At 43.6% G+C, this 26,790-nt stretch overlaps 1 protein-coding gene across 1 annotated transcript; it reads left to right on the top strand.

Annotated features, from left to right (window-relative positions):
* Positions 1-837: 837 nt before the first annotated feature.
* On the top strand, positions 838-25,706 carry rhocb (ras homolog family member Cb). Its single transcript, XM_066703426.1, has 5 exons — positions 838-980; positions 20,644-20,799; positions 22,706-22,826; positions 23,762-23,892; positions 25,201-25,706. The coding sequence occupies exons 2-5, from the start codon at positions 20,644-20,646 to the stop codon at positions 25,372-25,374; spliced, it is 582 nt and encodes a 193-aa protein (XP_066559523.1). The 5' UTR covers positions 838-980; the 3' UTR covers positions 25,375-25,706.
* The last annotated feature ends 1,084 nt before the right edge of the window (positions 25,707-26,790 follow it).

Below are 26,790 nucleotides of genomic sequence, written 5' to 3'. Positions count from 1 at the left end.
ATTGTTATGTTGTGACGTTATAGCAACGAATCTGTGAACTTCTGTGAAACCCACAATATTGCAACAACGTAGGAACGTAATATTGTTAGCTGGGAAAAATAAAAAAGGACACACAACCTAGGCTAAAGATGCATCTCCTTTCCCAGAGCTAAAGCTACTTGTCGCAAGTTTGGTAACTTGGAAAACAGATCGCAGCTTTTCCCCAGAGCAAATCAGCATCCATTCAACGAAGAATGAGGTCATCGGGAGATTATTTTCCTTTATAAACACATCTGACAGGCACGTTACGCAATATAAAAACGCCCACCTAAGAATAGTATTTTGGGGAATCAATATAGGGCTTTGTCTCTATTCAACACTGTATCATTGATGTAGAAAACATTGCGCTGGTAACGCAACAAAAACAACAATACTACTACCACTATACTACTATGAATGAAAAATTAAATAAATACAGAATGATGAAGATCTGCACAATCTGTTTTTGCAACATGCATTGAGGGGAAACAACACCAGACCATCACCCCCCTGCAAGCAGCAGTGCAGCCCCCCACACCTCCTCTTGCCCACCTCCCAGACACACAGTTGCAATAACTTCCCACCTCCGTCGCTGTCCATATGCAATAACACACCTCACTATGGGAGTCAATGCGGCTTATAAGGACCCGTCTACACACACAATGCACCCCCACCTCACTGCCTCTCTCCACAGTTCTCCCACAATCCTTGTTGTCCCAATGATGTCATTATTTTTCAAGCGGCGGAGGGAGGAGGTCCGGGCGATTCCAACGGCGGCGCCTCCTCCCCCGACCAATGGAGCCTGTGAGCGAAAACCTAGACTCGCCTTTCTCCATATCCGTGGGAGGGTCCTGCGTGTGGCAGTTTCTGTGCTCCCACATCCACACTCACTTTAACACTGCAGCAAGGGGGACCAGCAGAGAAGGGAGGAGGAATACAAACAAGCACAACGGTGTTCAGAGGTGAGAGGGGGTGCATTATAAATAGCAGAACACAAATCAAGGTTATGGTGTGTAGATATCCATGGGAAAGACGCGTAGAAAGCAGTGCCTGTACTTTGCCGAGGAGAAAAGTAGGTGGTGGCCGCAGTGCCAAGGTACTTAACTTGGAGACAACAACACACTGGTGGTCTGCGGGAGGAGGAAAAGTTTGGCACATCCTGGGTCTCCTGGACACCTGTTTATGGGCTGGTTTGGGGGGCAGCTGCCGGGCTGTGGTCGTGCCCCACATTGCCGTGTCGGTGAGGGTGTCGTGTGCTGGTTGGAGTCGCTCCAGCCTCGGTGTTTGTCTGACTTGTGTGGCGGCCGTGGACGCGTCGGTGCAGTTGCGGCTCTGGTGGAGGAGGAGGAGGAGGAGGAGGAGGAGGAGGAGGGAGTGTTTTTCTCAAGTTGTTGTTGAGCCCTGGGGTCCCTCTCCAGTATCTCGACCTGGGCTGAGACGTATTGTGTTTCTGATTTCAATAGCAATACAGACATGTCGCGTTTGGGTGGGTTTCCAGGGAAGCAGATGTAGCCGAGCCCGACAATGGGAGCCCGGGCGTTTTCTGTGGCAGCTTGTGTACGACGAGAGGAAAACTTTCCTCCATGTATGATGGGAACCTGTTTTGCTGGAAATGCGCTCAGTGGTGTCGCCTGTTTGCTGTTGTGTTTCTGTTTGTTAAATCCTCTGTAAAACCTCGATGTGGACGTGCCGAAACTTTGCCGGAGTTAATATTAACCCTTTGAAAATCGGGGCGGGGGATTTGTTTGACACATTTCTCGACATGTAAAGTGGAAGTTGTCGCCCCCGCAATTATAATAACCCCTGAGCCCCGGCCGGAGGGGATTGCGGGTTCAATCACCACACCCTGGCGTCTCCGGAGACAGAACAGGCCCCGAGGCTCCTGGGGCACCTGGTTACACTTTTTGGAAACAGCCCTTAAAATAGCTACTATGTTGCAATTTCACTTTCATTAAAACGGGACGGTCTTTCCAGTGGATATTTATATCCATTTTAAAGCAGCTTTGGCTTTGAATGCCGTTGCAGTGAAGGGAGATTTGCTGTCCGTGTTTCTGCGTTGCGCAATCATGTCGCGCAAACTATCCACCAATTACACAAGTTCAGTAAGGACTGGCAACACAGTGTCTGTTTCAGAAAGGGCACAGTATTGGGGGTTTAAAAAGCATCGTTTACTAAAGTGCAGAAATGAAGAGCACTAAAGTTATCGAAAGCAATGCCGTCTACAAATGCCCATGTTATCGGTATTTGGCATCAAAAGCCGTGTATAAATCAATGCGATAGAGATAAGGTGGCTGCCTATCTCTGTTTACTCTGCCTAAGCTTTAATTGTATTTTTTGGAAAGTTGGTGTCCATTTCAGTTGTACATAAATCCACCCGCCTTGTGTATTTCCGTGTACAGTCTGCAAAAGTGTACATTCATTGACATGCTGCAAACCACGGTGCGGTTTTGGGTGTAAATAACCTGCCGCCCCATCAGCTGGTTCAAAGGTGTGTGCAGCTCCTAGCCTTGCTTTGGCCAAACACACCAATCAACCTGTGCCTGGTAAAATCAAATTATTGGAGTGATAGTAGCTCTGTGCTTTCCCCTCTTGTTCTTTTCATCCTAAATGATGTTGTGAAGTGATCCCTTTAAGATCTAGTCAAGATTGAGAACAAAGCTGTCCCTTAGGATGAGTGTAATGTAGGTTATTTTAAAGCAGTGCAGAAGGGGGGGGGGGTGGGAAAGTATTCATAGTTCAAGTGACAACCTACTTAAAATTCAGTTGGTATATCCATTAATGTTTACATGATGAAATAACCTAAATATGATCAACTGAATTGAACAGACTAGTGTTCAATATATTATGTATATTCCTAGTAAAGTTGTACTTTGCTGTAAAAACTAAAATTAGAAAATGTGAAATTCCTAGTAAGTGTCTTATAAAATCCACTCGTTTGTCTGTTTTTTTTTTTTCTAAGCAGTGCAGTTAGTTTTATAATGCTAGAGTCTTGTCTTGTTTGTTTTTTAATGAGCAATATATGTTTGGAGGAACTTCTATGGAAATGTTGCACAGTATAATCAGTTCTAGTACTTTAATTAAATGAACACACATAATTGGTGTTTTCTCATTACACTAGTGTGTAAAAGGTCTAATTAGCTACAATGTGTTCTTGGATGTTTTGAATGCAGGCCACCTTATTTGCTAAACAAAGTGAGGTGTCAGAAACCGTTTATTTGACCAGACCGATTAAAGTGGCAGAGTTTGTGAAAGGAGTACTGTTACCTAGGCAAATGTCACTGCACATGTTTTATATACATGTCATGTCTTGGAATCCAAATGGCTGCCCAGTGGAAAAAAGTAGAAATCCTATTCCTTATCGGTAGTATCTGAGATAATTCCAGACCGAAAGTGATGCCAGGCATTCTAAACATTTCTGAAATCTTACAGCGCAATATTATGTTTTTAGACTAGTGCTCTGACAGTTTAATTTTAATTAGAATTAATTGTGCCATATTGAAATAACCTACTTTGGTTATTCCCTCTCATTAAACCGTTCATCCTGTCACCTCTCTCTCTCTTGACTCTTGCTAAAATGTTTCCTTTTCTTAACTTGAATTCTGGGGGTGAATTAGCTGCTTATTTTCTTGCTTACTTGCAACATTAAAATGGAAATAAATAGGAAATGACTATCCACAGATAAGTGGACTTAGGTGAATTCTGCCACAGGTTATGTCTTAACCGCTCGATTGAACAGTTTTGAATACTTCTCTCCATGCTGCAGGACTGATATTATGAAGCAGACCTCAGGATTTGTGCATTAATCTATGCCTGCACTGTTGTTCTTATCCCCAGCCTCTTGTACTTTATATCCTTGTTCCAAAATTCAACAAACTGTAAATGGCAAAGATAAATGAATGAACTAAATGGCTGGAGAGTGGACTTACAGTCTCTGGCATACATCTATTCTAAATGTGTCTTTTGCCCCTTGATAGAAAGGATTAGTTCAATTAACCTCCTTCCATTGAGTGGTGATGGTAACTATTGAAAGATATGGAGTGCCTAATTCACTGTGGAATTCAGAGCATTATAGGGTGTGTTAATGGTGCTGGTGTAAATCTCTTCTGTGCGAGTGTCATGTCTGACGTCCTTAATGAAATTGTAGTGTACCCGTATTTTACTGCAGAGCTGCACTAGTGACTATTGACATTAACATGCTGTGTGTTTTTAACAATATTTCTTCCTAATTAAGCAAATATTGTGGTGGCTGAATAAATGTTTTTTTTTTGTTTTTTGTTTTAATTGCACCGTACCCACTGTAAAAATCTGTTAAATATATTTGTCAAAGTATTCAGGAGACTACCATACTATATGCTGAATTATCCAATTACAGTTTAATAAGGGGTTGACCAAAATATTTTTTTTGTGGATGTGAACCTCACTATTCACAAGGATATAGTTGGTATTTTGCCATTTGAAACTAAACGAAGCAAGCCTTTAAAAATCCCCAAAAATGATCGGTAATAACAATCTCCCTAAAAAATGTACTCGGTTGCACCGTAGGTTTCACTGAACACTTCAAAATGTTCACTGTATGAACAATGTATTCCGTTTGTTAACTGGAAGTTGTAAATGTTTTATTTTGTTTCAAACACCTCGTACAATTCCTCTGCGATGGGGAAATAGAAATCCTGCGTTACATACAACTGTCCTACGCACCAAAGTGAAGGCCTTAATTCCTGAAACCTCCCTGCTGTGGCGTTCTGACAGGCTGTCCTCTCATGTTTGGTTATCTTTAATGTTTGTACAGTGCCGTCCTTGTTAATTTTTGATTATAAAAACACTTAGAAGTTATGAAAATATATTTGGAAAAGCAGAAAATAAGGCAGGGAGCTTTTGAACAAGTTAAAAGACTCTTGTGTGCATATCTGGCAGGACTGCCCCCATTTTAACAAGCTCTTCTGATGGGGAAAATCTCAAAAAAAAAGAAAAGGAAAAATTAAGCCTCTTAAATTAGGCCACAGTTTGAGTTTGTTCCTTGAGAGGCGATTAAAATTCTTACATAAGCATTTCCAGGCCAAATGTAGCTCAATATTAGGCCAGTGAGATGCCCACAGGGGTGACAACAGAAACTTTAAAGCACCCACCCAAGATAAGTTGAACTTGGGTTCGTGTGCAAAAAACAAACGGAGATTATAATATGAACACCTTACTTTGAAAATATGGCCTCTATCAAGACTACAGGGTGAGAACGGTCTTTTTTAGTTGGTTTTGAAACCCTTTTTTTTTTTAAACATCTGTCTACTAAATGATTTAAGATACATAAATGATACCTAATGTATATGAATCCTTGGATGGTAGGAAACCACATTAGAAGCATTGTTTATCTTCTGCTTATTTGTGTATTTAATTACAAGCTGTTAAATATGAACCTTAAAAACATGGTTTCTATGTACTTATGCAGTTATGCAATTCTCAAATTTAAACACTGTCTGTGTGGGCTGGGTTTCAGCTGGCCGACACCATCTCATGATGGGAGAGCAGCGCTGTAGACTTCACCCACTTTGGGTTTTTGGGAGATTCTGAATACTGTAACCATTAACAGAGTAGTTTGTCTGTCTTCATTAGTTACGCTGCTTCATTCCTTAAGTTGTTGATTGTCCTATGGGTGTTCGATGTGCTGCTCGGAAGCTTGTCGAGACTTGTCATGTTGGTAAATATACCCGTATCTTGGAACAACGATTGCTAAGGCATCCAGGGCAGGTCAACTTTATTTGGTTACGAATCACTGTTAAGAAATTAGTCTTTTACTAAGTCTTGTGCTGTTCAGTGTTTTGGAGGCATTATATTTGTACAAGGAATGTATGCAAATGTCCATAGTTAGCAAAGTATAGTAATGGTTTGAAGAATAATTCATTAGGAGATGCAGCAGGTACAGCAAATGAAGGAGACTTATTCTTACTTGCCTGCGAAAGGTCCATTTCTGTGCAGATGCCTTTTTTTTAAAAAACGCATCAATAAATAAAAAGTACAGTTAAATACGGGATAAGTGTTCTGTTTATGTCCATAGCTCAGCCCCAACTGGAAACCGCAGAGCTATTTGGTTGGTCACAGGGTTTAAGGGTTGCGGGCTCGTGTAAATTGAACTGATGAAGCAGAATAAAGCATATGTATTTTGCGTGTTATCTTCACTCCATATGTCTGTCTGCGCCACTTTATTCCACATAAAGTAATGAGCTATAAACATCCATCACCTGTTGCAAGCCGGTAGAAAAGAGGCTGTGCTTAATTCCATCCCTGGCTTCATCTAATTTCCATGGAGGCTAGGACGATCTCGAGTCATACTCACCTGAGTTTAAAGCCCATTTGCATATAGCGGTTATCTTGAGCTGCAGCATCAGAAAAAAAAGAATAAAATGTGCTTGCAGGAATAGGAAATACTCCTGAAACTGAATGTTTTAGTTCTTTTAAGGGCAACAATTGGCAAGCAGAGTGCTACCTCAACTGAAATGCATTAGTGAATATGCTAAAAAGAAATTGGGACAATCGTGATCGAATACAATAGAATTAATTCTAATGGCTACCGTACAACAGAGTCGGTTATATACTCTGATAGTTCCTGTTTTCCTTTCCTGTAATGGGCTACATGGACTCCGATTTTTATTGTTTCTCTTTAGACTCGCCATGTTCATTTCCTTTTTGGAAATCTACATCCTCCAAGCTGACCGCGAACGAGATTGACTGGAAGAGTAAAATAAGCTTTGCACAGTGCTCAGAAGCCCATTGAAGCAGCATTGGCTTCATAAGCAGGTGACACTGAAAACGCTCACTCGTTAAACGCTAGATTGGGGTTGCAGACTAATGAAGTTGTATTTATAATGGATAAAGGCGTCTGCCAAGAAATAAAAATAAATAATAATTGGATTTCGGGAATAAACAAACCCAGTCCACTTACGCTTGACAATCTATAAATACTATCTTTGAATGCATAGCCCAAGCTCTGACATTGAACTTGTACTGCTGTTGAAAGATCACTCTAAAGATGATCCTGTGTGTTGAATTCCCTTTGGAAGTAATTCCAGAGAATTGAGCTTTTCTTTATAGGTTTGTTTCATGCAGAGGGACTCGTTGCTTGGTCACCATTTTGAAAATGTGACGAATCCTCAATAAATGTTTACGGTCAACTAAGCGTCTATACGATTATTTTGAACATGGGTTCAAATACCAAGCAGCCTTCTCTCCCCAGCCAGCCCTGCCTGTTTCTGAAGCTCTTGAAAGCCAATTTCACAAGCCGTGAGCCTCAGCCCCCTCCTCGGCTGTGTTCAGACAGACGGAGGCCGGGGAGATGCTGCTGAGAGCGGGGGTCCCCTGGTTGCGCGTAACTTGGCTGGAGATGGAGAAGGCTAATTCCCTCTTTATTTATTTTTTGACCACTCTCAACGTCGCAAAGCCCTTCCCTGGCAGTGACAGATTTCTCTCGAATGAAAGCGAGTCTCCCTCTAGGGCTCGACCATCTGTTTAATTTGGGAAAGGACAACAATATGATCTAACCATCCCCCCCCCAAGGTGGCTAGTCTGCGGCACTGATGTGAAGTGGATGTATCCACACATGCATATTACACCCATGCACACTTTTTTTGTGGCTTCCAAGGCCCCTGCTGCTACCAACATAGTCGGCACAGTGGCTGCCCGGTATTCGTCATGTGATCACACGGGGGAGGGAGAAATACTTTAACAGACCTGTTTCACAACCACATGCCTGCGTTTCATGTGTAATTAGCTACAGTGCAGAAGGGATATGAAGGGCTTAAATGGTTTTATTTGTCTTAAAATCTCAGTTCCATTAAATGAGAATCTTTTATTTGATTGTCTTCATAAAAATCACATGCCCTGTTAATGTTAGACAGTTTTGACCTTCCTAGGGTATATTCTTCTCACACACTTTATTTGTTCTGTATACATTTAATGCATATTTCTAATTTGCATTTAATTGAATAATGGAATTTGTATTATCAGAGATGAGTTTGCAGAGTAATTTGTTCCGCATGAGATTCAGTAAAATATCTTGTGCTGGTGATGGAACGTTGGGTATGGATCATTAACTAATGCTCCGGAACGTGTTCTAGAACTTGATAGTGAGGTGGTGCATTTTCTTCCCCTGCTCTTGGTAGACAAAGTGGGTCAGGGGCTTGTGGGGTTTGTACAGTTTTAGGACACTTCTACCCTTCTGTGACTTGTGCAGGATTCTGGGAGCAGCATTGCCTTAATGACTGGGTGTGGGGGTGGATACTTCAAAGCATGTCATATGAGGCAAGCTTTGTATCATGGTAACGCAGGTGTTGAGATCACAGGGAAGAAAATCCACAACCTGTATGTTTGCAAAAGGTGCCACTTGAGTTTATTTGACTGGGAAATAGCAGGTTAAAGTCTGAGCTGGTGTTCACTCCTATTGTTTCATTGGTTTACATTCTGATACTCTCCATTATAGAAGGTCTGTGAAAGCAGATTTCTTGGTTGTTCAGATGGTCTGAACTTTACTTATTCTGCAGCACATTCCACAGCAGACAGATTGGCAAGTTGTAGATCAATAGTTTTAACCCGATCACAGCTGTGGTGACGCAGCAATTCTTAAAACTGCCTTAAAATTAGAAAGTGAAAAACAATAAACCTACATTTTGTTTATTTTGTTGGATTCTTTGCAAATTGACGTAATCGGTCAAGCAGAATTATTAAAATTTCTTGGCAGACGCCCTTATCCAGAGGGACTAACGGTTCAGATGAGCATTACGAAAGAGCAGTAATCTAATTCAATTCAAAATTCAAATTAAGCATTAATACAAAGTATACAAAGTACAAAGCAGAAGTAAAATACAGTAAAACAGTAACATACAAAGTCTACATCCTAGTTCAAAGCGGTAACCCGTGCAGATGTGATGCGGTGAAGTCCTAGCTATGGGCTTTAGCCCGTAAAGGGAGGGGGTGTAGGAGAGGTCACAGTATGTTCTGTAGGACAGAAATGGGATAAGTTGCAGACTGGTTTAGTGACCTGTGGCTTTTCTAGTCATTTTCACTTTTGAGTGCAGGCCGGGTCCAAAGGTGGTAACTTTCAAACTTGGCTCAGTCACTCGCTGACTCAGATTCCCATGGCACTGGTGGGGTTGTATCAGTTCAAAGTTTGGTCTTCTCAATGTGATGACCTCTGTATCTGGTTGGTGCCTGCGAGTCTGTAGCATTATCAGTGGGAGCTGTCTCGGTCTGCTGCAGCTCTGCTTTTTGGGCACTTTGAAAAGAAGCAGATTTGCAGTTCATGAATCGAAGGAACTGAGTGTTCTTTTTCCAGTTTGATACCAACATTAGACATGGATATAGGTCTCCAGTTATGTAGCTGTTGGCTCCATCTCCGGTTTTACAGACTTCTGTATGTGTTGTGCTGATGAACTGGTTGTCTGTCAAATGCAAATTCACATTAAACAAAATAATGAGCTTAAAAAGAAATCCAGAACCTGACATTTGTTTATAGATGGAAGCCAGCTGCCTCTCAAAACTGGAGTGACTCAAACAGTTGTGCATCGAGGACTTGCTACAAGTTTGGTATTGTGTTCCATGAATACAGAAGTGGGTCCACTAAAAAATGAATTTGACCCACCTGTCCCATTGCTCAAATAATGAATATCCTGGATTTCTATTGGACCTTTTCACTTGAGGGCTAATCCGTCAGATCTGTGCACTCGCTTTGTACTGGACGAGCCACGTGGGAGCTGCTACTGTTTCAGAGGCTGAGCGTTTGAAGTGACGGATGTTGTGAAGTTCCCCCATCTCAGCCTGTGAGCTACAAACGTTTGACACTTGTGCGTCTCCCTGCTGCGGCGACCGCCCCCTCCTCTCCCATTAAACCGAAAAGCACAGGTCTGAAAATTATTCACTAGATATAGTCTCCGGGTGTGACCAGTTGCTTCGAAAAACTCCTTTTTATTCCTCCCGTGCTTGGACATTATTTATTCGTGTAGTTTATTTATTTTGCAGCTGTTGAATATTTATCAAACCGTTATGTACAATTTCATTCTGCTCTGGCACTGGTGGAGGGATCTGCTCACACCCAGTCTTCCCTAGCTGAAGACTTGAGTAGAGCGAGGCAGTGGTGAAGGCAGAGTTTTGCTTTCTCTCTGTCGCCAGCTCACCGCATGAGAAAATGGAGCCAGTGGTGTAGTTTCCGTGGCCTTGTCCTATTTTGGCGCTCTCTCTCTCTTGGTGGAGTGGCTTAGCCTGACGGATATGTACTGTAAGCTTCTTGGATTTTTTTTTTTTTTTTTTTTTTTTTGGGGTCACTTTATTTTTACATTTATAAACTCTGCCGTACAATTAAAATCTAAATAGTCAGTTTTCTGTACTTGTCAGAATAATGACTTCATTCCATCGTTTCAAAGTATTTTCAACCAAAAGCTCCTGTGGTGATCAAAAGGACAATGACAGCAGATACTGAACTAGTGCAGCAGTCGCAGCTGACTTTAAAACATTTTCCCAGTGAGCTGCAACCCAGGGAGTTTAAGAAGTGTGACCCTAAATTATCGACTTCTAAAGAATGGAATGTGATCAGGAGTGGCCAAAATATTTCTTCCAAATGATGTCTAAGTTGGAACAAATGTGCTTCTTCTCCGGTTGAGTTGAAATCATTCCGTTTTTAGATATTGACCATTTTTTACATGATGCCTATTAGAGCTGTTAAATTGTGACTGCAGTTCGAGTCGGCCACCCCTGGTGTACGGCTCACAGCAGACCATGAAGAGGACCTGTCGGGATCATTTCACACTACATAATCACTTCGCAGGGTTTTGTTCCCGGCGCTACTTTTTCCAGTTCTCACTTCTCTCCCTTTTTCTCTCGGCTCCAGTCTAGCTTCCTTTTTGCGTTTTCTCTAGAAGCAAATTGGTTGCTAACAGCTAATCGATCACAGGAAAGGTACTTAAACATTATATCCGGGCAGTTTATTCTAGATGTGCTCTTTATGTCCAAAATGGGAGTTTAGGGAGTGGGTTTGAAGGATTCGTTCTGGCTGTTTTTGCCAATCGCTTGCTTTTATTACCCAGCATCTATGCAATTTAGGAAGTCTGCAGAACAAGGCCCAGAATAGTTTCTAACAAGCTTAGCAACCCTCCCGGTGCAATCATTACTGTGTTAGATGCGACTCGGTGCAGTGTGGTCCCACACTGCTATTTTGCTCTTTGCACATGTCCTCGACGCAATGCCGCATTTGATTTATAACCTGCCGGTGACGTGGCTCCATTGTGCGGAGATTAAGAATTATGGCCTTGTTAATGGCCTCGTACTGTACGCCAGCCTGGGGGACTGGCAAAATATGTTAACAAGGCCTGATTGAAAACCGAAAAGGCCCTGAGCACAGCAACCTCTGAGCTGATTAACTGCACTGGACCCGGTTAGTACGACTGAACATATTTCGGCACGACTCCAGTTAAAGATAAATCCTTTGAGCGAGCATGGTGTGTTGTAACCCTTTGATGGACTTTAACCTCCTGCTTTGTTTTTTTGTTTTTTATAACCTCTTTTCTTAAGGCCCTTTGAATCCTTTTAGATTTGTAAGTTTTTACTCAACAAAACCTTATTAAACTCTTCTGGATTTATTTACTATTGTGGCCCTGCTTTGGTCATTTCTAACCTCTTCCCAGCTGATTTAATGTAGTTCCTAAAGCCTTCAACCTCAATTCAGGGCATTCAGACATCTTGCCTTCCTCAACTTTACGGTCAGGATGTCTTCTAGTGTAACAGAGACCAGGACTATCAGAGAACTGCCGTAAACAATTACTGTATGTGGATTATGCTGGAAGGGGGACAGCATGTAATTGTCTGAGGAAATTAAATGCCAGAACTGTTGAACAGCCACAAGTGTTTGACATGATTGACACTCTCTCTCTATTTTAGTCTTGGTCAGAATAATTCACTAATCCTCTTGTGTGATATATTTTCCCAGTGGATCGTACAGTAATACTTCCCTCTTTTAACTGCTGAAAATGAAATTAAAGCTACAGGAAGTGAATTTGGATCAGGGGCTGAAAAAGTCTCGATGCATTTATTTAAAGGAAATCTATGATGAAATAAACCATCGAATTAACCAGGGCATGCCAATTTAATTTACTTTTCCCAAGTTTCAAACCTTTTTACAATTCATAACTCTTCCTATACTCCTTTTACCACCTAGAACAGCTCTGTTACCAGTTACTGGACACAATGAAGCTCTGAAGGGCTGAATTACTGAATATATTTTTAGAAATAGTCAAATAAGGTTTTTTTACAGTTTTTCTGAGGGCGATGACAATCCCTCGTTGTATAAATAGTTCTTGGAAGACTCATCCTCATTGCAGGACTGTCATAAGAGCGCTCGGTTGTGTTGAGTGTGCACTTTTTCACACCGCGGATTACACACTTTAAGTAGGGAAGTACAGTACAGCACAATGCTTTGCTTGCTTAATTCCTGCAAGTTTACCTATTTTTAACCCAATCTTCCATAGTTATGACCTTTTCTGATGTGTGAAGACCGAGGAGATTAAGTGAAACTAACCCAAAAGTTTAAGAACAGATCTTCCATATTATTGCAAAAGTTGTAATCCCACAGCATTGTCTTGGGGTTGGTGTCTGGGACTGGGATGGATCTTTTGTAGACATTATATCTTTCTAGATGTTGAAAGCTTGTCTCTATGGTTGTCAAGGGGATTACGGACCACAATTCGGCAGCAATTTCCCTCCTGGGGTTTAATTAGTGGAGGGTGACCTACCACGAGTTTGTCGGTTACAGTACACAAGTGCCTTTTCCTAGAACGCCCCCATTGCTCACAACCACTCGGCACAGTCACTCGCACAAGCCACAAATGGGCTTTTCATCATTTTTATTATTAACCCACAGGTTGTGTAGTAGTAAAGAAACTGCATGTGTGTGTATTCATAGCCCTGTCATATTCAAATGATCAGACGTGACACGAGCCGCTGACTGTTGAGACACCGAGCAGGAAATGGAAGCGACAGAAAGGCATCTGTATCTGCTGCTGCTGTCGTAGAAATGCCTTGTGCATTGGGTTGAGGCGATCGTTGTGAACATGGGGAAAACTCCTGTGGTCAGGAGGGGTTTAAATGTAATCGTCCTCTGGAATTTAAAGTCTTCACTTCCAGACACGGTTTGAAATACTCCCAATCTGATGTTTACAACCAAGAGTAGTGGGGATGTAATGGTTAAACTGAGTTCATGACTAGAAATATGAATTTGAGAATGGGCAGGGGGGCATTCACAAACTCTACCCTCCTAGTCTCGGGATACAGTGACTCAGAGCGAACCCTGGTTCTTCCAGCAACATCCGCTCACACTGAACTTTGTTCCATATCCTCGAGTTTTCTCCTGCAGCTATAAAGCATTTCCTCCTACCTAGTTTCTTTCTTTTTTTCCCAAGGATAAGGAAAGAGAAAGCACAGGGGGGGTGGAAGCGCATGAAGCAGACTGTCTCAAAGACTAATACCTCTAGTGTTTTTTTGCATGTAGGTTACACAATGCTGTGGATAAAAAGGTCACACCCACATTTTTAACAATGTTTATTTACTAGGGTCAGCGTCTTTCTTTTCCTCTCTGAACACACTATAAAGTCTGCACGATCTCAGTGTGTCATGGCGGTCGCCGGGGCACGTACACGGTTTGTTTATGAAAGGAGTTGGCCGTTTTACTTATTTATAGATCGTGTGCCCCAATGATTAGGACTTCTCGGCCTTCAGGAGATGAGGCCGAATTTCGGGTTCTGACTGAGTCGAGGCAAAGTCTGCGAAGAAATGCTTTTGCTAGCTGCTTTAGACTCTTTGGCATATGGGGCAGGAGCAGGGGGTAAAGATCTGCCCAGTTTGGACAGCTGGACACCTGCTCTTGTCACGGGGGAATGTGCTGTCTTTTCAGCAGTTTCCACAGTACAAACACATTGACGCACTAGGTGTTGAGCTTTGTGAACAGCTTCTTATATTCCAGTTGGGTATTACTGTAATTCGTGTAATGTAATCATATTAATGTGATTGTATTCTTCCTGGACTCGACAGTCCTGCCCAGGCTTCCCTTACGAGACTCCTACAGCAAGTATGCGCATTGAACACTGATAAAACAAAAAGCAAAAGTGCTATCTTGAGTCTTACCCAATGTTTGTCACTTTATTGTGTGTCTTCTATAGAAAAGCAGGCAAAGCTGGTGTGTGAACTTATCACTGGACTGGAGTTCTCTGCATTTGCATATTGTTTTGGTAATTAAGTTGTTTTTAACTGTGTGAGAAGCCGCCCCACTGGCAGGCTCAACCTTACACACAGCCTTGCGGTGATTCATGTATTATTTATGTAATCGGGGAAGGAGACGATGCCCCACCTCCTCCCGTCCCCTCGCGCTCGCACGCGGTGTGAGTTACATAATTCCTGCTGGCTGGGGTATTGGGAAACTTTGGAGCTTTGTGCAGTAGAAGAGGGACTGCAGACCCTTTGTTGGGGGTCTGTGTTAAGCGAAAGCACGCATTCCTTTCAGCTATCCCAGCTCTCTCCCAAAAACAAGCCGCATTCTGCCCCGATAGCCAGGGAGAGGAATTCCTGTGGATCAGATTAACCTTTTTAGACATGTGGAAATGGAAGTTGAAATGGCCCAGAGAGAGATGCAATTGTCAGTTCCGCTTTTTATTTGTAGATTTGAGTCGACAAACCCTAGTTGGCTTATCTGGGGAAGACAGCTGCATTCATTTCATTTTCTTGATTATATCCCAAACACGGCCATGGTTTTTCTTATCGGAGGTTTTACAGTCTCGCTCCAGACCTTGTGGAGAATTTACATCGCCTGTAGTGGCCAGGACACTCTTATCATTGCTTTGTATCTTGTGTTTGTAATAGTGCGATCTCCGAGTCTGAGGAGCCGGTATACAAAAGGAAATTAGAGAACCTCTCGTGGCGGCATACCAAAAAAAAAGCAATACATTGTGCAAGTTACAGTTGAGAACAAACAGTGCAACGCATCCAGGGCACGGCTGAAGTGAGGTGACGGTTGACGACAGCATTTTTGTGTCATTCGTGTGTCTGATCATTTCGGTAATCACTGACAAGCACAGACTACCAGGTTGCTGTCATTTTTGGGTGGGGATGGCATTTTTCTATTTAAAGAGCAGGGAAGTGAAACTCCCTTTCAGAAACTAAAAATAAGACGTGCATTTGGCTAGAGGAGAACACGTTACCTGTTGATCCACTCTGACAATACAGTGATTGTGGCAAAACCTTATGCTGTATTATTTGCCACAAAGCAGAGATGAATGCAGAGTTGTTTTTCTCCCCCGTAGTTTAGGATTTCATTTTTCTCCTCAAAGATTTATACGCATCCACTGAGAACCTAGTTTTCCCTTTGCCTTCAGCGGTAGATGGGTACACCCACATGCTAAAAATGGTTTGATCAAATAGGCACATTATCAGATTCACAGAGATCTTTTGAGAAATCTCCTTAATGAGTTTCTTGGATCATTAGGCTTCCCCATTAAGCTAGTAGGAGCTGAATGAGTAAGACTGTCTCTGAACGGCCTCCCCTTGGTTGAAACTTTAGATCTAATGTTGTTCTTGCTGGTGTGTAATATATTGTGGGAATTTATAGAACATGCTTTAGATTTTGTAAACTGTAAATGCATGGATTAAATATCTCTATCATCCATCATAGCTTGTATGTCAGCTCTTCTAAACTGAGTAAGGAAACGAGAACCTGACAAACTTAGGACAGGTTGTTTGAATGCAGGTCTGCTCCACTCTGGCAATAACGCTGATGCAAATTCACAGCCGTTAGGTTCAAAACTCTTAATATATACAGCAGCCAGCGTCTGCCCGTTGCCTTGGGCTGGGTTCGTTGCGGAGAAACCCTCCAGAGGTTCCCGCTGCGACCGAGCTCTCCTCTTTAAATGGCAATCGCTTAAGTCAATAGACCACACTGAGGCGAGTGTCTCTCTGGGGACGTGTTTTTGGAGGAGAATGCGTCGGTTAGGGATCCCATTATGGAACGACATCTATAAACTTCCAGAGAAAACAGTCCGACCCGACGGCGGTCATCAAGTATTAATGGGTCGTCGTTAATGCACGAATCGAGCCTGCGCCCTTGTTTTTTCTGAGCAAGATGCTTTTGTTCACAGCTCAGTTGCCCAAGGATGCTTTGTGCTCAGGCACCAAAGGCCATTGTCACTCCATTAGAAGATTGAGTTGTTTTTGTTTTTGTTTTTTCTCCTGTGCTAAGCATTGTGTTTTTGCCAGGGGGAGAACCCCTTTGAATGCTTTGTGCAAGTGATAGTTGGAGTCTGTGGGTAGTCTCCTTCACTCTTGGCAATAACCTAGGCCTGATTGTTATCCTTTTAACACAGTCTGGACTACAATGTTTGGGAATTGTATTATAGGAAACTAAATGTACTAAAGAACAAACCGTACTTGTGGGGTCGATAGGAATATACATTTATGCTTGTCAATTTTTTCATTTAAAAAAACTAATTTGTACATCATCTCTGAGCATTCCACCCTAAAACGTTTAAAAATATGTATTTGCCATCCACCAGATGTGGTTTCTTCTGCCGTGCCTAGACTTTCAAATTGATTTAATTTAATATATTGTTTTTATTAAGTTTGTGTTTGCCAACACCGCACAGACTTCTCAGCACACACTGCAACAGCACACTTATTTCTTGTCTGAAATATTACCCCCTGGATCTTGTGGATTTCGAGTTGGGTGACACCGTAAGTTGTTCTAGCGTTGAGTACTTTTAATCTCCTCTCCAGTAATGATTTTGTGATTGGGGTTCCAGCTGTTTCTTCGTGCAGGCCTTATTTTGTTGCTGCCCTGTCTTGGCCTGTATAAACACTGTCATTGCCAAGTACTTCTCCCCAGAAGAGGAAGTGGATTGTTTTTGTTTTCATATGGAGATCCTCCGAGTTCTAATTTTCGCGGTGTTGAGCATCCTTTGCTTTTACCCATTGCTTCAGCTTTAAAGTCAGTATTCCTGATTCAGCTGGGCTGAAGTAAAAGCACCAGGGTTTCCCGCAGCGCTATTCAGAAAAAAAGTGATGCCTGGCCAAACAAAGGTGTGAACGCAGAGAAAAACTAAACCGGCACAAGCTCCGCCCCCTGCTCTCGTTCACCACTTGTCAAGGTTTACCTTCGTTCCATAAGGCGGATGCTCATTAATTTGCAATTAAGCCAAGGTATTTTTAAAATGGATGTAAACCCCCTTCCCAGTATGGCAAGCTGTTAAGATGTGGGACTTCCTGGAGGATTGTATTAAATGTGTGCAGAAAGCAGAGTTTGCCCAGTTGGGGTTGATCTTTTTCGTCATCTTGATTGGTGGGACGGGCATTGTTTGGGTGTTTATTCCTTGTGCGTTGCAATGCAGGGTAGCGAGCATTATTGTGATTCACAGTACAGGAGGGGTGGGTGTGTGTGTGTGCGGGGTGTTGGTAGCTGTAGGGATGCAGCATTAGTCACTGTTGTGTTGTGTTATGATAATGATATATTAAATTAGGCACCTGCAAAATTGTGCTGCTTCTAAAGTTAGCACAGTTTGCTTTTTCTAAATCCCCTGCTATGAAAATAAAAAGCTAGAAATTTTTTTTTTGTATATATATAGATTATCTAATTAATAACCCATATTTAATTAACCAAGCACAGAAATCTTCAGGCTCTGTGTATAATGAACGCCTTTTCACAGTGACATGATGAATGGAAATAGTGGAGCTGCTTCCGTTTCCTATTTCTGAGATCTGAACCTTCTCTAGGGAAACCAGGCCAGATGTATTGCTGGTTTGAAACCCCCCCACGAGTAAAGAAATCACACACACACATTTTTAGTTTGTTTTTCCCTGTTCCAGTTCTACCTAGAAGCCAGTAATCATGGGAGTTGGACAGGTCTTTAAGTGATGTTTAGGCCTTGGCATAATAAACAGAACGTCTAGATGTTTGACGTGGTCTTCAGGGTGTCTCAAACTTGTCTATGGAGCCGCAGGAGGGAAACTGAAAGCAGGGCAGGTGTTTGAAGAAGCATCTTGAATAACCGGCTTTATTTGAGGGTGAGTGGTAGGATGTGCCGAGAGCTGGCCCGGTGGCCTGCTGTCACTGCACCATCAGGCCAGTGGCTGTGCTGTAGAGCAATACTGTGTCAACACCTCCCCTGGACTCATACCTCAAACATTATTGGATGTCATCAGCATTCCTGAGCAGCGATCTGTTCTGGGCTATTGGTTCCATGGGGGAAACTTATAAACGGAACTGCCTACAAACGAACCGGGACAATTTTCTCTTGTGAACAGATTTGTTCCACTATTTTCGCGATTGAAAAAATGGAGACGTTAAGAACAAAATGTATTTTTTACTGCACTTGTTAGAAGACTCAAATGGGGAGTGAAATCGGCTCTTTCATCAGCGCTTATACAATCTCGGTAGCAGCACTGAGCTGACGGGAGGTATGCCAGGAATGGCACCGAGAGCTGGGCTGTGCTGGGCGGCAGACACAGCTGCTTAAGACCTGCTGTTCTGCATTTTTATTTCTTCACAGGTATGCAGTGTTGGTGGCAAGATTTGTAGTTGAGACAGTATCTCGTACAAAACCTGAAATGAATCAACACTGCCACCCAAGAGTCTGTCTTTACCTCGGCCTTCCGGTCTCCATTTTTCTCTTGCTGGAGCTCGTTGGCATGAAAGCCTTTATCATTTTCAAGCGTGATATACGAGGGAAGACCAGATCACATCGAATTAAGTCTATTAAGTGGCTTTTAATCTTCTGTGTAACCGATTGACCCGGCCCCTGCTGGTTAATGGCCCTGGAAGTTTGTCCGTGCCCCCAATGAATAGTTGATATTGGTGAGGGGTGTGAGCAAGAGGGATCCCGGGCCGTAGATCTTCAGCCGGGCTTGGCAGGCCTCCAGTGGTTGTCTTATCTCCCCCGCGACTCACTCGATTACCGTCCACTCGTGGAAGTCCAGCATCGATCAGTGCATGAGTCCCTTCTCTCGATGATGGAGTCTGACTGCAAATGTGTTCAGACAGGACCTGATTAGGGATCGCAGGGGAGGGGGGGGTGGTCCCGCCTCTGTAGTAGTGATGAATGTGATCACACCATCTAGAAGCGATGCGTGAATGGTACAGTGCAGCTTTAGTTTGGGGGTTTTGAGGTCCCGACAGAATTTGTAGTTACTGGAAATCAACTTTTTATAGGAGCAAAATAATAATGGAGTAGCCAATAAAGGCACTAGGGCTGAGAAATCCAGCTAAAAATGAAACGGTGGGGGATATGGGAAATAAATACTACCAGCAAATCACCCCCTTGCCTCCAGTTTTGTGATCTGATGGTTTTATAAGACAATTACTACTTGAATGGCCTGTATATATCCTCGGCACTTTACAACTCGGGCTGATGTGTTTGAGTGCTCACTTCGTCAGACATTTGTATTCAGTGGTGGCTGTCTGGCAGCTGAGGGGCAGAACTGAACTTTTTTTTTTTTTGTAAGTAACGTGCCATTAATTTTCAGTTCCTTTCTGCCAGTCAACAGTCTACCACTGTAGCAAGTTCTCCTGTTGCCTTGAGGTGAAGTCTAACTCGATGTCTTCAATTAAAAGATCCCCCAAACCTGATTGACAAGGAGGTGCTTTAGAAACACAGGCCTGGGGAGGCAGAGAGGAGTAACGGACCTTTTTACTTGACCACTAGAAGCTGTTCAGTTAATTAAAAGAAGGTTGTACTATTAAAACGAAAGCCAGCCCCTCCCAATGATATAAACGGGGAAAATTTGTTCTAAAGTAGTAAAATTTAGTTCTAGCTTTCTTCACTTGTTTCGGCTCTGTGAGGCCACACGGCTAAGCTACCGAATGCAGAGGTTTGAAGCAAGATTCATATTGTAACATGATCCCATGGTAAGTGAAAATAAGTGAGCAAAAACAAACAAGCTTCCAAGCACAGTAGAAAAGAGGCAGTGACCGTAAATGCTGCACAGCTGAGCTCTGGCAGTGTTCACCGTGCTCTGGGACGGATAAGCGAGTGCAGCTGGCTCTCTGTGGGTGAACACCGGATTCCTGTCCCAGTTTCTTCGGCAATTCCCTGCGGAGACGGCCAGGAAATGGACAGGGTGTGGTTTAAAAAGGGCTTGCTGACATCACCTTTCCTCTCGGTCATGGCTGCTGCTCGTTGTAATTGTCTGCTTGTCTCAAATGTGGCTCTGGACTCATACTGGTTCAGAAATCCCCCAAAAAACCTCCCAACCCCACCATTAAAACTAGCGTACGATTTTTCTTTTTCTGAAAGTTTAAATCTCCTGTTGAAGGGATCCTGAAGTCATTTCAGACTGTCCAAGCTGTGGACGCTATAAATAAGCCATCGCAAGGTGGCAGATGCGTCATGCGTGTGACCTTATTTTTTAATGGCATTTGCACACACGGACGGTGAGTTAAAACGCCATTAAAAAATCTGTGGCGCACTGCCTCTTAGTTGAGCCAGCAGCTTGTAACGCCTCAAACGGGTCGAACTGCTCAGAGAAGCCTTATTTCAGTCCCCGACTTCATCAATTCCTCGAAGTCTAGCTGGATAAACCTAAAAATCTTGTCTTTTTTTTTCCCCCTCTCTCGGTCAGATGGCAGCGATCAGAAAGAAGCTAGTGATCGTGGGGGATGGCGCCTGCGGAAAGACCTGTCTGCTCATCGTCTTCAGTAAAGACCAGTTCCCCGAGGTGTACGTGCCCACCGTCTTCGAAAACTACATCGCCGACATTGAAGTGGATGGCAAGCAGGTGTGTTGACAACCCTCCACTCTCCTAGACTGTGGATTGGTCTCCTGTGCTCAATAAGTGTTTTTTCTTTTAAATAAGATCTCCACCTCTTTTTATTATTATTGTTGTTAAAAAATGTTGTTTTGATTCACCAGTTGCAAATGAACTCTTTACTGCCACCGTCCGCCCAGTAGGGAAGAGATCAAACGAATATACAAGCATCCTGTAACATTCAGTGTCTCCAGAAGCAATATTGTTTTGGAAAGGTATTACCCTTAACTCGGTGGACCCCAGGCGAGTCTTGATCGCTCAGCCGCCAGCCCTGACCTATTCCACATTCCTTTCCCTCTCTGTAATCCCCGGCAGCCGAGACCGAAAAGGCTTGTGAGAAATGAAGTCAAACTGGATGCCGCATAGTTGTAGAGTTGCACCATTCAACCGCAAACCAAGAGCCACTCCATGGCTGTTAGTCGATCAGTCTGTCGAGAGCTGTCCGTATCGGGAAAGCTGAATTGAGTAAATATTGTGGAATGTAAACACAGGCGTTTTTCATTGAATGCAGTCTGACTAAGCTTTTCTGGTGAAAAGGAGTCTCTGCTTACTTGTTAATTAGCAGTTGCTAATTGTTGTGTGTTCGTTCCTTCCAATATCAAGTTTTCTGTTGTCAAAGTGAGATCAATTCTAAATATACCGCTTACAGATTTCTAGTCTTAATCCCCTCCTCCTCCTCCAGACCCCTGGGTTTGTTGCAGGTTAAATGCTGGTATTAATTTATACGGCTGGATTGATCAGAACAGTTAGACAAAACTGCAATGTCTACAGACGCTCAAACGGCTGTACAAGTGTGTGTTCAGAGGATTTTAAACCTATTTGAGCTCCAGTTAGACGGGAAAGTACTTTGTTTTAGTTAATACTGCGGAAGAAAATCACATTTTAAATTTTATGCCTCCTGAGGTTTCGAGATGGTCAGCGCACTGTACTGCAACAAGTCTCGGCGAGAGCCTGTTTAAACAGGAAATCACGGCATCCCTGGCTTCCTGTGTGGCCGCGGAACGAGGCCGGTCTCTCCTCCCGCTGTGGCCGTGACTCACTCTGATTGGGGCTGGTTTCCTGTTCTGGGGAGGGAGGGAGTGGACGTTATTTATCCCACAGGAAATGTGGGGAGAGGGATCCAGGGGAAGGCAAGTTTAAAGAGGGGGTGGGGGGGAAGTTACTATTGCAATTCCACTATTCCTTCACCTAGCATTGCTTCAGTACTCCCCTGATCTTAAGAATACAGATCAATACCAGATCAATCACAATACAGTTCATTTAGGGACAGAGCTTTGTCTTTGGCAGGGCTGCCCGTATGTTTAGATAATGGTTTTTCTTCCTGCCCAAAGTGTTAAGTTATAAAATGTATTGTGCTAAACCTAGCGGTAGTGGAGATTAGTAATGGGTAAAGACGCATTTTCCTTAACCTTATGCCTCTACACTAACACCACTGCAACTCGGTCATGTTTCAGGGTCTATTTCTGTTCAGGGGCCGGGGGGGGGGTCCACCGTTATCTCGTAACAGTCTCTGGAGGAGATTAAAATTAACGGTTTGCTTTCTCTTTAAAATGACAACTGGGTTTGGAATGTGTGTTTCTGGGTCTGGTTGCCCCAAGTTCAGTGTGGGGTGGATTTCATTACATCTCGAGCAACTCTCGAGAGCCGTATGGGACAACTTTCAACATTTTGTAGTATTTTTTACACTTCTCCTGACTCCAAATGAACTCAAATTCAAAATGGTTTCATTGGATTGCCTTGGTCTTTGGCTAGATCTGTGCCTTTAGACTGTTTGTGACTTTCAGAAGATGCGGAGCCAAACGCACGCGACCCCCCCAGCCCTGTCTGTGTGTTGCTGGAGGCCCCTTTCTCAGCGCTGTCCCTCCCTCTGTTTCAGGTGGAGCTGGCACTGTGGGACACGGCGGGGCAGGAAGACTACGACCGACTCCGGCCACTGTCCTACCCGGACACGGACGTCATCCTGATGTGTTTCTCCATCGACAGTCCGGACAGTTTAGGTGAGCGGCGACGGGCCTTCCTGGGGCGATAGTGACTCACTCAGGGGTGCAGTCGATCTCTGACATGTCCTATTAGCGTTACTACTCATGCGCTTCGTGCCCAGTCATGTGTGCGATTGACTCGTGTCTTTGGACAGTGCGTCTCCGAGGCCCAAATGGCCGAGAGGTCGTGTGTGGAAAACATGTACACGTTTTCCTGTAGCAATTTTGTCAGTTTAAAATCGGAAGGCTATAAATGGGTAATAACATTGCGAGATGTGCCAAAAATATGAAAGAAATGATGCAGACGCTTGAATACACTGCACTGGACACTCGCACCTTATTTAGAAGTGTTAATATTGGTGTAAAGGCACTCATTCCTAATTTTCCGACCTCCTTCGGTTCGGTTTCTCTCCATATCACTCAAGCATAGAGATGGAAACTAATGAAAGCCATCGCCTTTAAAAGAGCGTGTGAGGGGTTCGGGTCTCCTCTCACGCGGTGTCTTATCAGCAGTTTCCATGGGCTGTAGTGGCTCCGGCAAGCAGGGGGGCAGTGATGACTCATCGGGAATGAAAAGCAGAGTGTGGGCTGCTGTTCTGGGGTCCGATTGTTTGGTCTAAAACAGGCAGTTTGATGCCTCATCCAAAAGCAACACACACAAAAACTCCCAAACCGCTGTAAACCCCCGGAGACCGCACACAGAGTGGGGTGATGGGATATCAGGTTTCTTCTTCCCCGCAAGCAACCATGTGAAGAAGATGAGCTGCAGCTTCTGGGAACATGTTTTTAGATTGTTAATTTGATGTGAAACTTTTATTTTAAACCCTTTAATCACGCTATAATTATATTGACATGGTTTAAAAATGCTGAAGTGTGGGAAACAAACTAGGTACCATGATTTCATTAGCAGGAGCCGGTTTTCCTTTATGCTTTTTAACAATGTTGTTCTGCAGAAAATATTCCCGAGAAGTGGACCCCCGAGGTGAAGCACTTCTGCCCAAATGTGCCCATTATCCTCGTGGGCAACAAGAAGGACCTGAGGAACGATGAGCACACGAGGAGGGAGCTGGTCAAGATGAAACAGGTGGGCTTTGGAAAGGCACGGTTAGATCCAAGTGTGTCCAAACATCTCCGCGGTGCAGGTGACCACTCCAAATCAGTATGGCTGTCTTAGTCATTTAACTTAGTTGTTTGACGGAAGCAATTCAGGCGTTTAACAGTCGAATACAGATGACCGCTGATGATGATATGATAGTGTTCAGCAGTTTGCATCGTCTGTAGTTGCTTTCATTGAAGTCTCTCATGCCATTTCCTTAGGAATTCTCTTGTGGTTTTTGCCATCTTTTCTCCTAAACGTGAAGAATCCTAGTGAATGTGTTAAGTACTTCACACTGGCTTTACAGTGTCCTTGCGTTGGTTTTCTCTTCCTCACCAGTTGATGTGTGCTGTAATCAAAACCCAAGACCTGACTTTTATTAAAAGCCATCTTCGTGATACAATGCATAATTGACTCAACCGGCTCCAGGGGCCAGCCTGTGTTTTTCTCAGTGGGTTCAGGAGGAGGAGGATAAAAGCAGCTTGCCTGGCTGTTAATCAAACGGAGTATAATTGGGAGAGGTTCCTCGTAGGTTTTTATGAGCAGGCCGTGTGAAATGCAGTTTAGACTTTATGGGTCACGTCCTGCCGATGAACTCTAAAGACTGGCACACGACTGTTCCGCAGTGCTGCCGAAACGGACGCCACACCTGAGCAGAGTGCGTCTTGGCTGTTTGTGGAGCGGCGGGGAGTGTGTGTAATGTCTGAGTGCCACAGGCATGTTCTCGCAGCGCACAGTGAGGAGAGTTTGGGAAAGGAAATGTGCGGCCAAAATCACAGGCTCCTGCAAGGGTTGATAACTTTCTCTCCCCTCCGTCTCTGGAATTATTCTTGCTGAAAACACATGAGTTAATCTGGGAGCGTTTTAATTACAGCCAACCTAGAGTGACATTTTTTTTTTAAGTGGTACGACTAAATGAGCCAGTCTCTTGTTGAAAATGCATCCTTAGATTCAAATGTATTCAGTCTTTTAATGGTAACTCTTGCCCATAACTCTGGAGATATTCAAGTTGTGCTGCTGTGAAGGTAAAGATTAAAGCACCTGTATGAAAGGTTTAAATGTAAACCACTGTTCGATGTATAAATCATGGTGCGATGTGATTATTCTGCAATCCTTCAGTGCAACCCAACTAGGGGTTCAACCAGTAAAGGTTTTCTTGCCTCTCTGTTCCCAAGGTTTTGTGCCGTGAGCTGACGGCAATAAGAAGCTATTTTTAAGATCTGCATATGTTTCGGGCGCGGGCGATATCTCGCTCAATTTAAAACCGGTCCCTCACGGTTCTGTTCTGCCACACAGGAACCGGTGAAGCCCGAGGAAGGCCGGGATATGGCCAACCGGATCAGTGCCTTCGGCTACCTGGAATGCTCAGCCAAGACGAAGGACGGGGTGCGGGAGGTGTTCGAGATGGCCACCAGGGCGGCGCTGCAGGTCCGCAAGCGCAAGAAGAGGAGCGCCTGCCTGCTCTTGTGAGGCCTGGGCGGAGGATGAGAGAGCAGATCTAAAGAACTGACAGCCGAGAGGAATGACCTTTTACCAAACGCCATCTTGTACTGTATCTCACATTTCACACAAGCCAGGTGGGGGGGGGGGACCAAGAGAAGCAACGATGATGGAAAAGACTGGGTTGTAAGATGGGTTAGAAATTTGACATTTTTAACTTGCCTTTTTTTTTTTTTTTTTTTTTTTTTGGCACCAAGGGTCTTTGTTTTTTTTTTCACCAGCATATCTTTCTATCTGTACAATGAGGAACGAATAATAAATCTCTATGTATGTATGTGCATATACATATATATTTCAGTTTGTCTGGTCTCCCCCAGCAGTATTGCAGGTTCCTTTTTCTCTGAGTTGTTTTATTGTTGGGGTAGGGGATGTTTTGTCTTGTTTTCTTCCAACGGAGACACTGAAGTCCACATCCCCCTCCCCCTGTACCTGTCTCTGCATTATGTGTTGGCCAAAATGTCTTCCCAGCCTTTTACTGGTATGAAAAATGTTAATTAGAAACAATTGGTACAGTTCGGGTAACTTACTCAAAGCGTTAATCATATCCCTCCACTTCACACTCCTTCTTGTGGCTGTCCTATACACGCCCTGTCCTATGGGGTCTCCACATGATCCGATTGCTTGATTGACACTTTCTTTGGGTGTTAGAGAGGGGTTGAAAGGGGGTCATGTTATAAGGCCCCATCTGCACTGGTCTGTCTTGCTTAGGAAACAAAATGAACCCCTGTACTGCAGTCTGTCTGAGGAGGCATTTCCATTGAGATGAGTGTGCATGGTTCTTGACCAGACCACCCCATGCATGACTTTTATAACTGTGAAATGGGAACAATGGTTTTTGTTTTGATTATACATTTTTCTTTGCATTTGTTTAGGTTCTGCCAATTGTACATTGTTTTAGTCATTGTTTAAAAATAGAATATGTATGAGTACTTCACTGTGCCAGAAATCTAATTAAATTCAAGTATGAAGAGATGAAAAACCGCAGGATGAACATCACGCCTTTTTCATTTGGTTGTCCCGAATGGAGAGGTGTATCGCAGCCTGTGGTACAGGTTCATAAGGTGGGCGGGAGCTTGACTGAGATTGGTGAGGCTTCCAGACCTTGCCCTCTGACATGAGGGAGGCTGAAAGGAAAGTACAGACAGCTGTTTGGGGGGGGGGGAGGTGAATTCAGACTGATCCATATATTGAGATGAACGAATGGGTGTATTTTAAAGCCTACCTCATCTGAGTTTTATGGGCAGTTCCCCCCCATTGTTTATACGCACACAAGCGTGTCATGGTAAAACAGGCTTCCTTTTCTTGTGACACCGAGCACCGAAAACGGAGCATATACAAGAACAGTCTGATGCAGGACCCCAGTGTTGCGTGTGCGTGTGCGGTACT

The sequence above is a fragment of the Amia ocellicauda genome, chromosome 5 (assembly GCF_036373705.1).
Source record: "Amia ocellicauda isolate fAmiCal2 chromosome 5, fAmiCal2.hap1, whole genome shotgun sequence".
NCBI lineage: Eukaryota > Metazoa > Chordata > Actinopteri > Amiiformes > Amiidae > Amia > Amia ocellicauda.
This window is presented reverse-complemented; position numbering and strand designations above follow the sequence as displayed.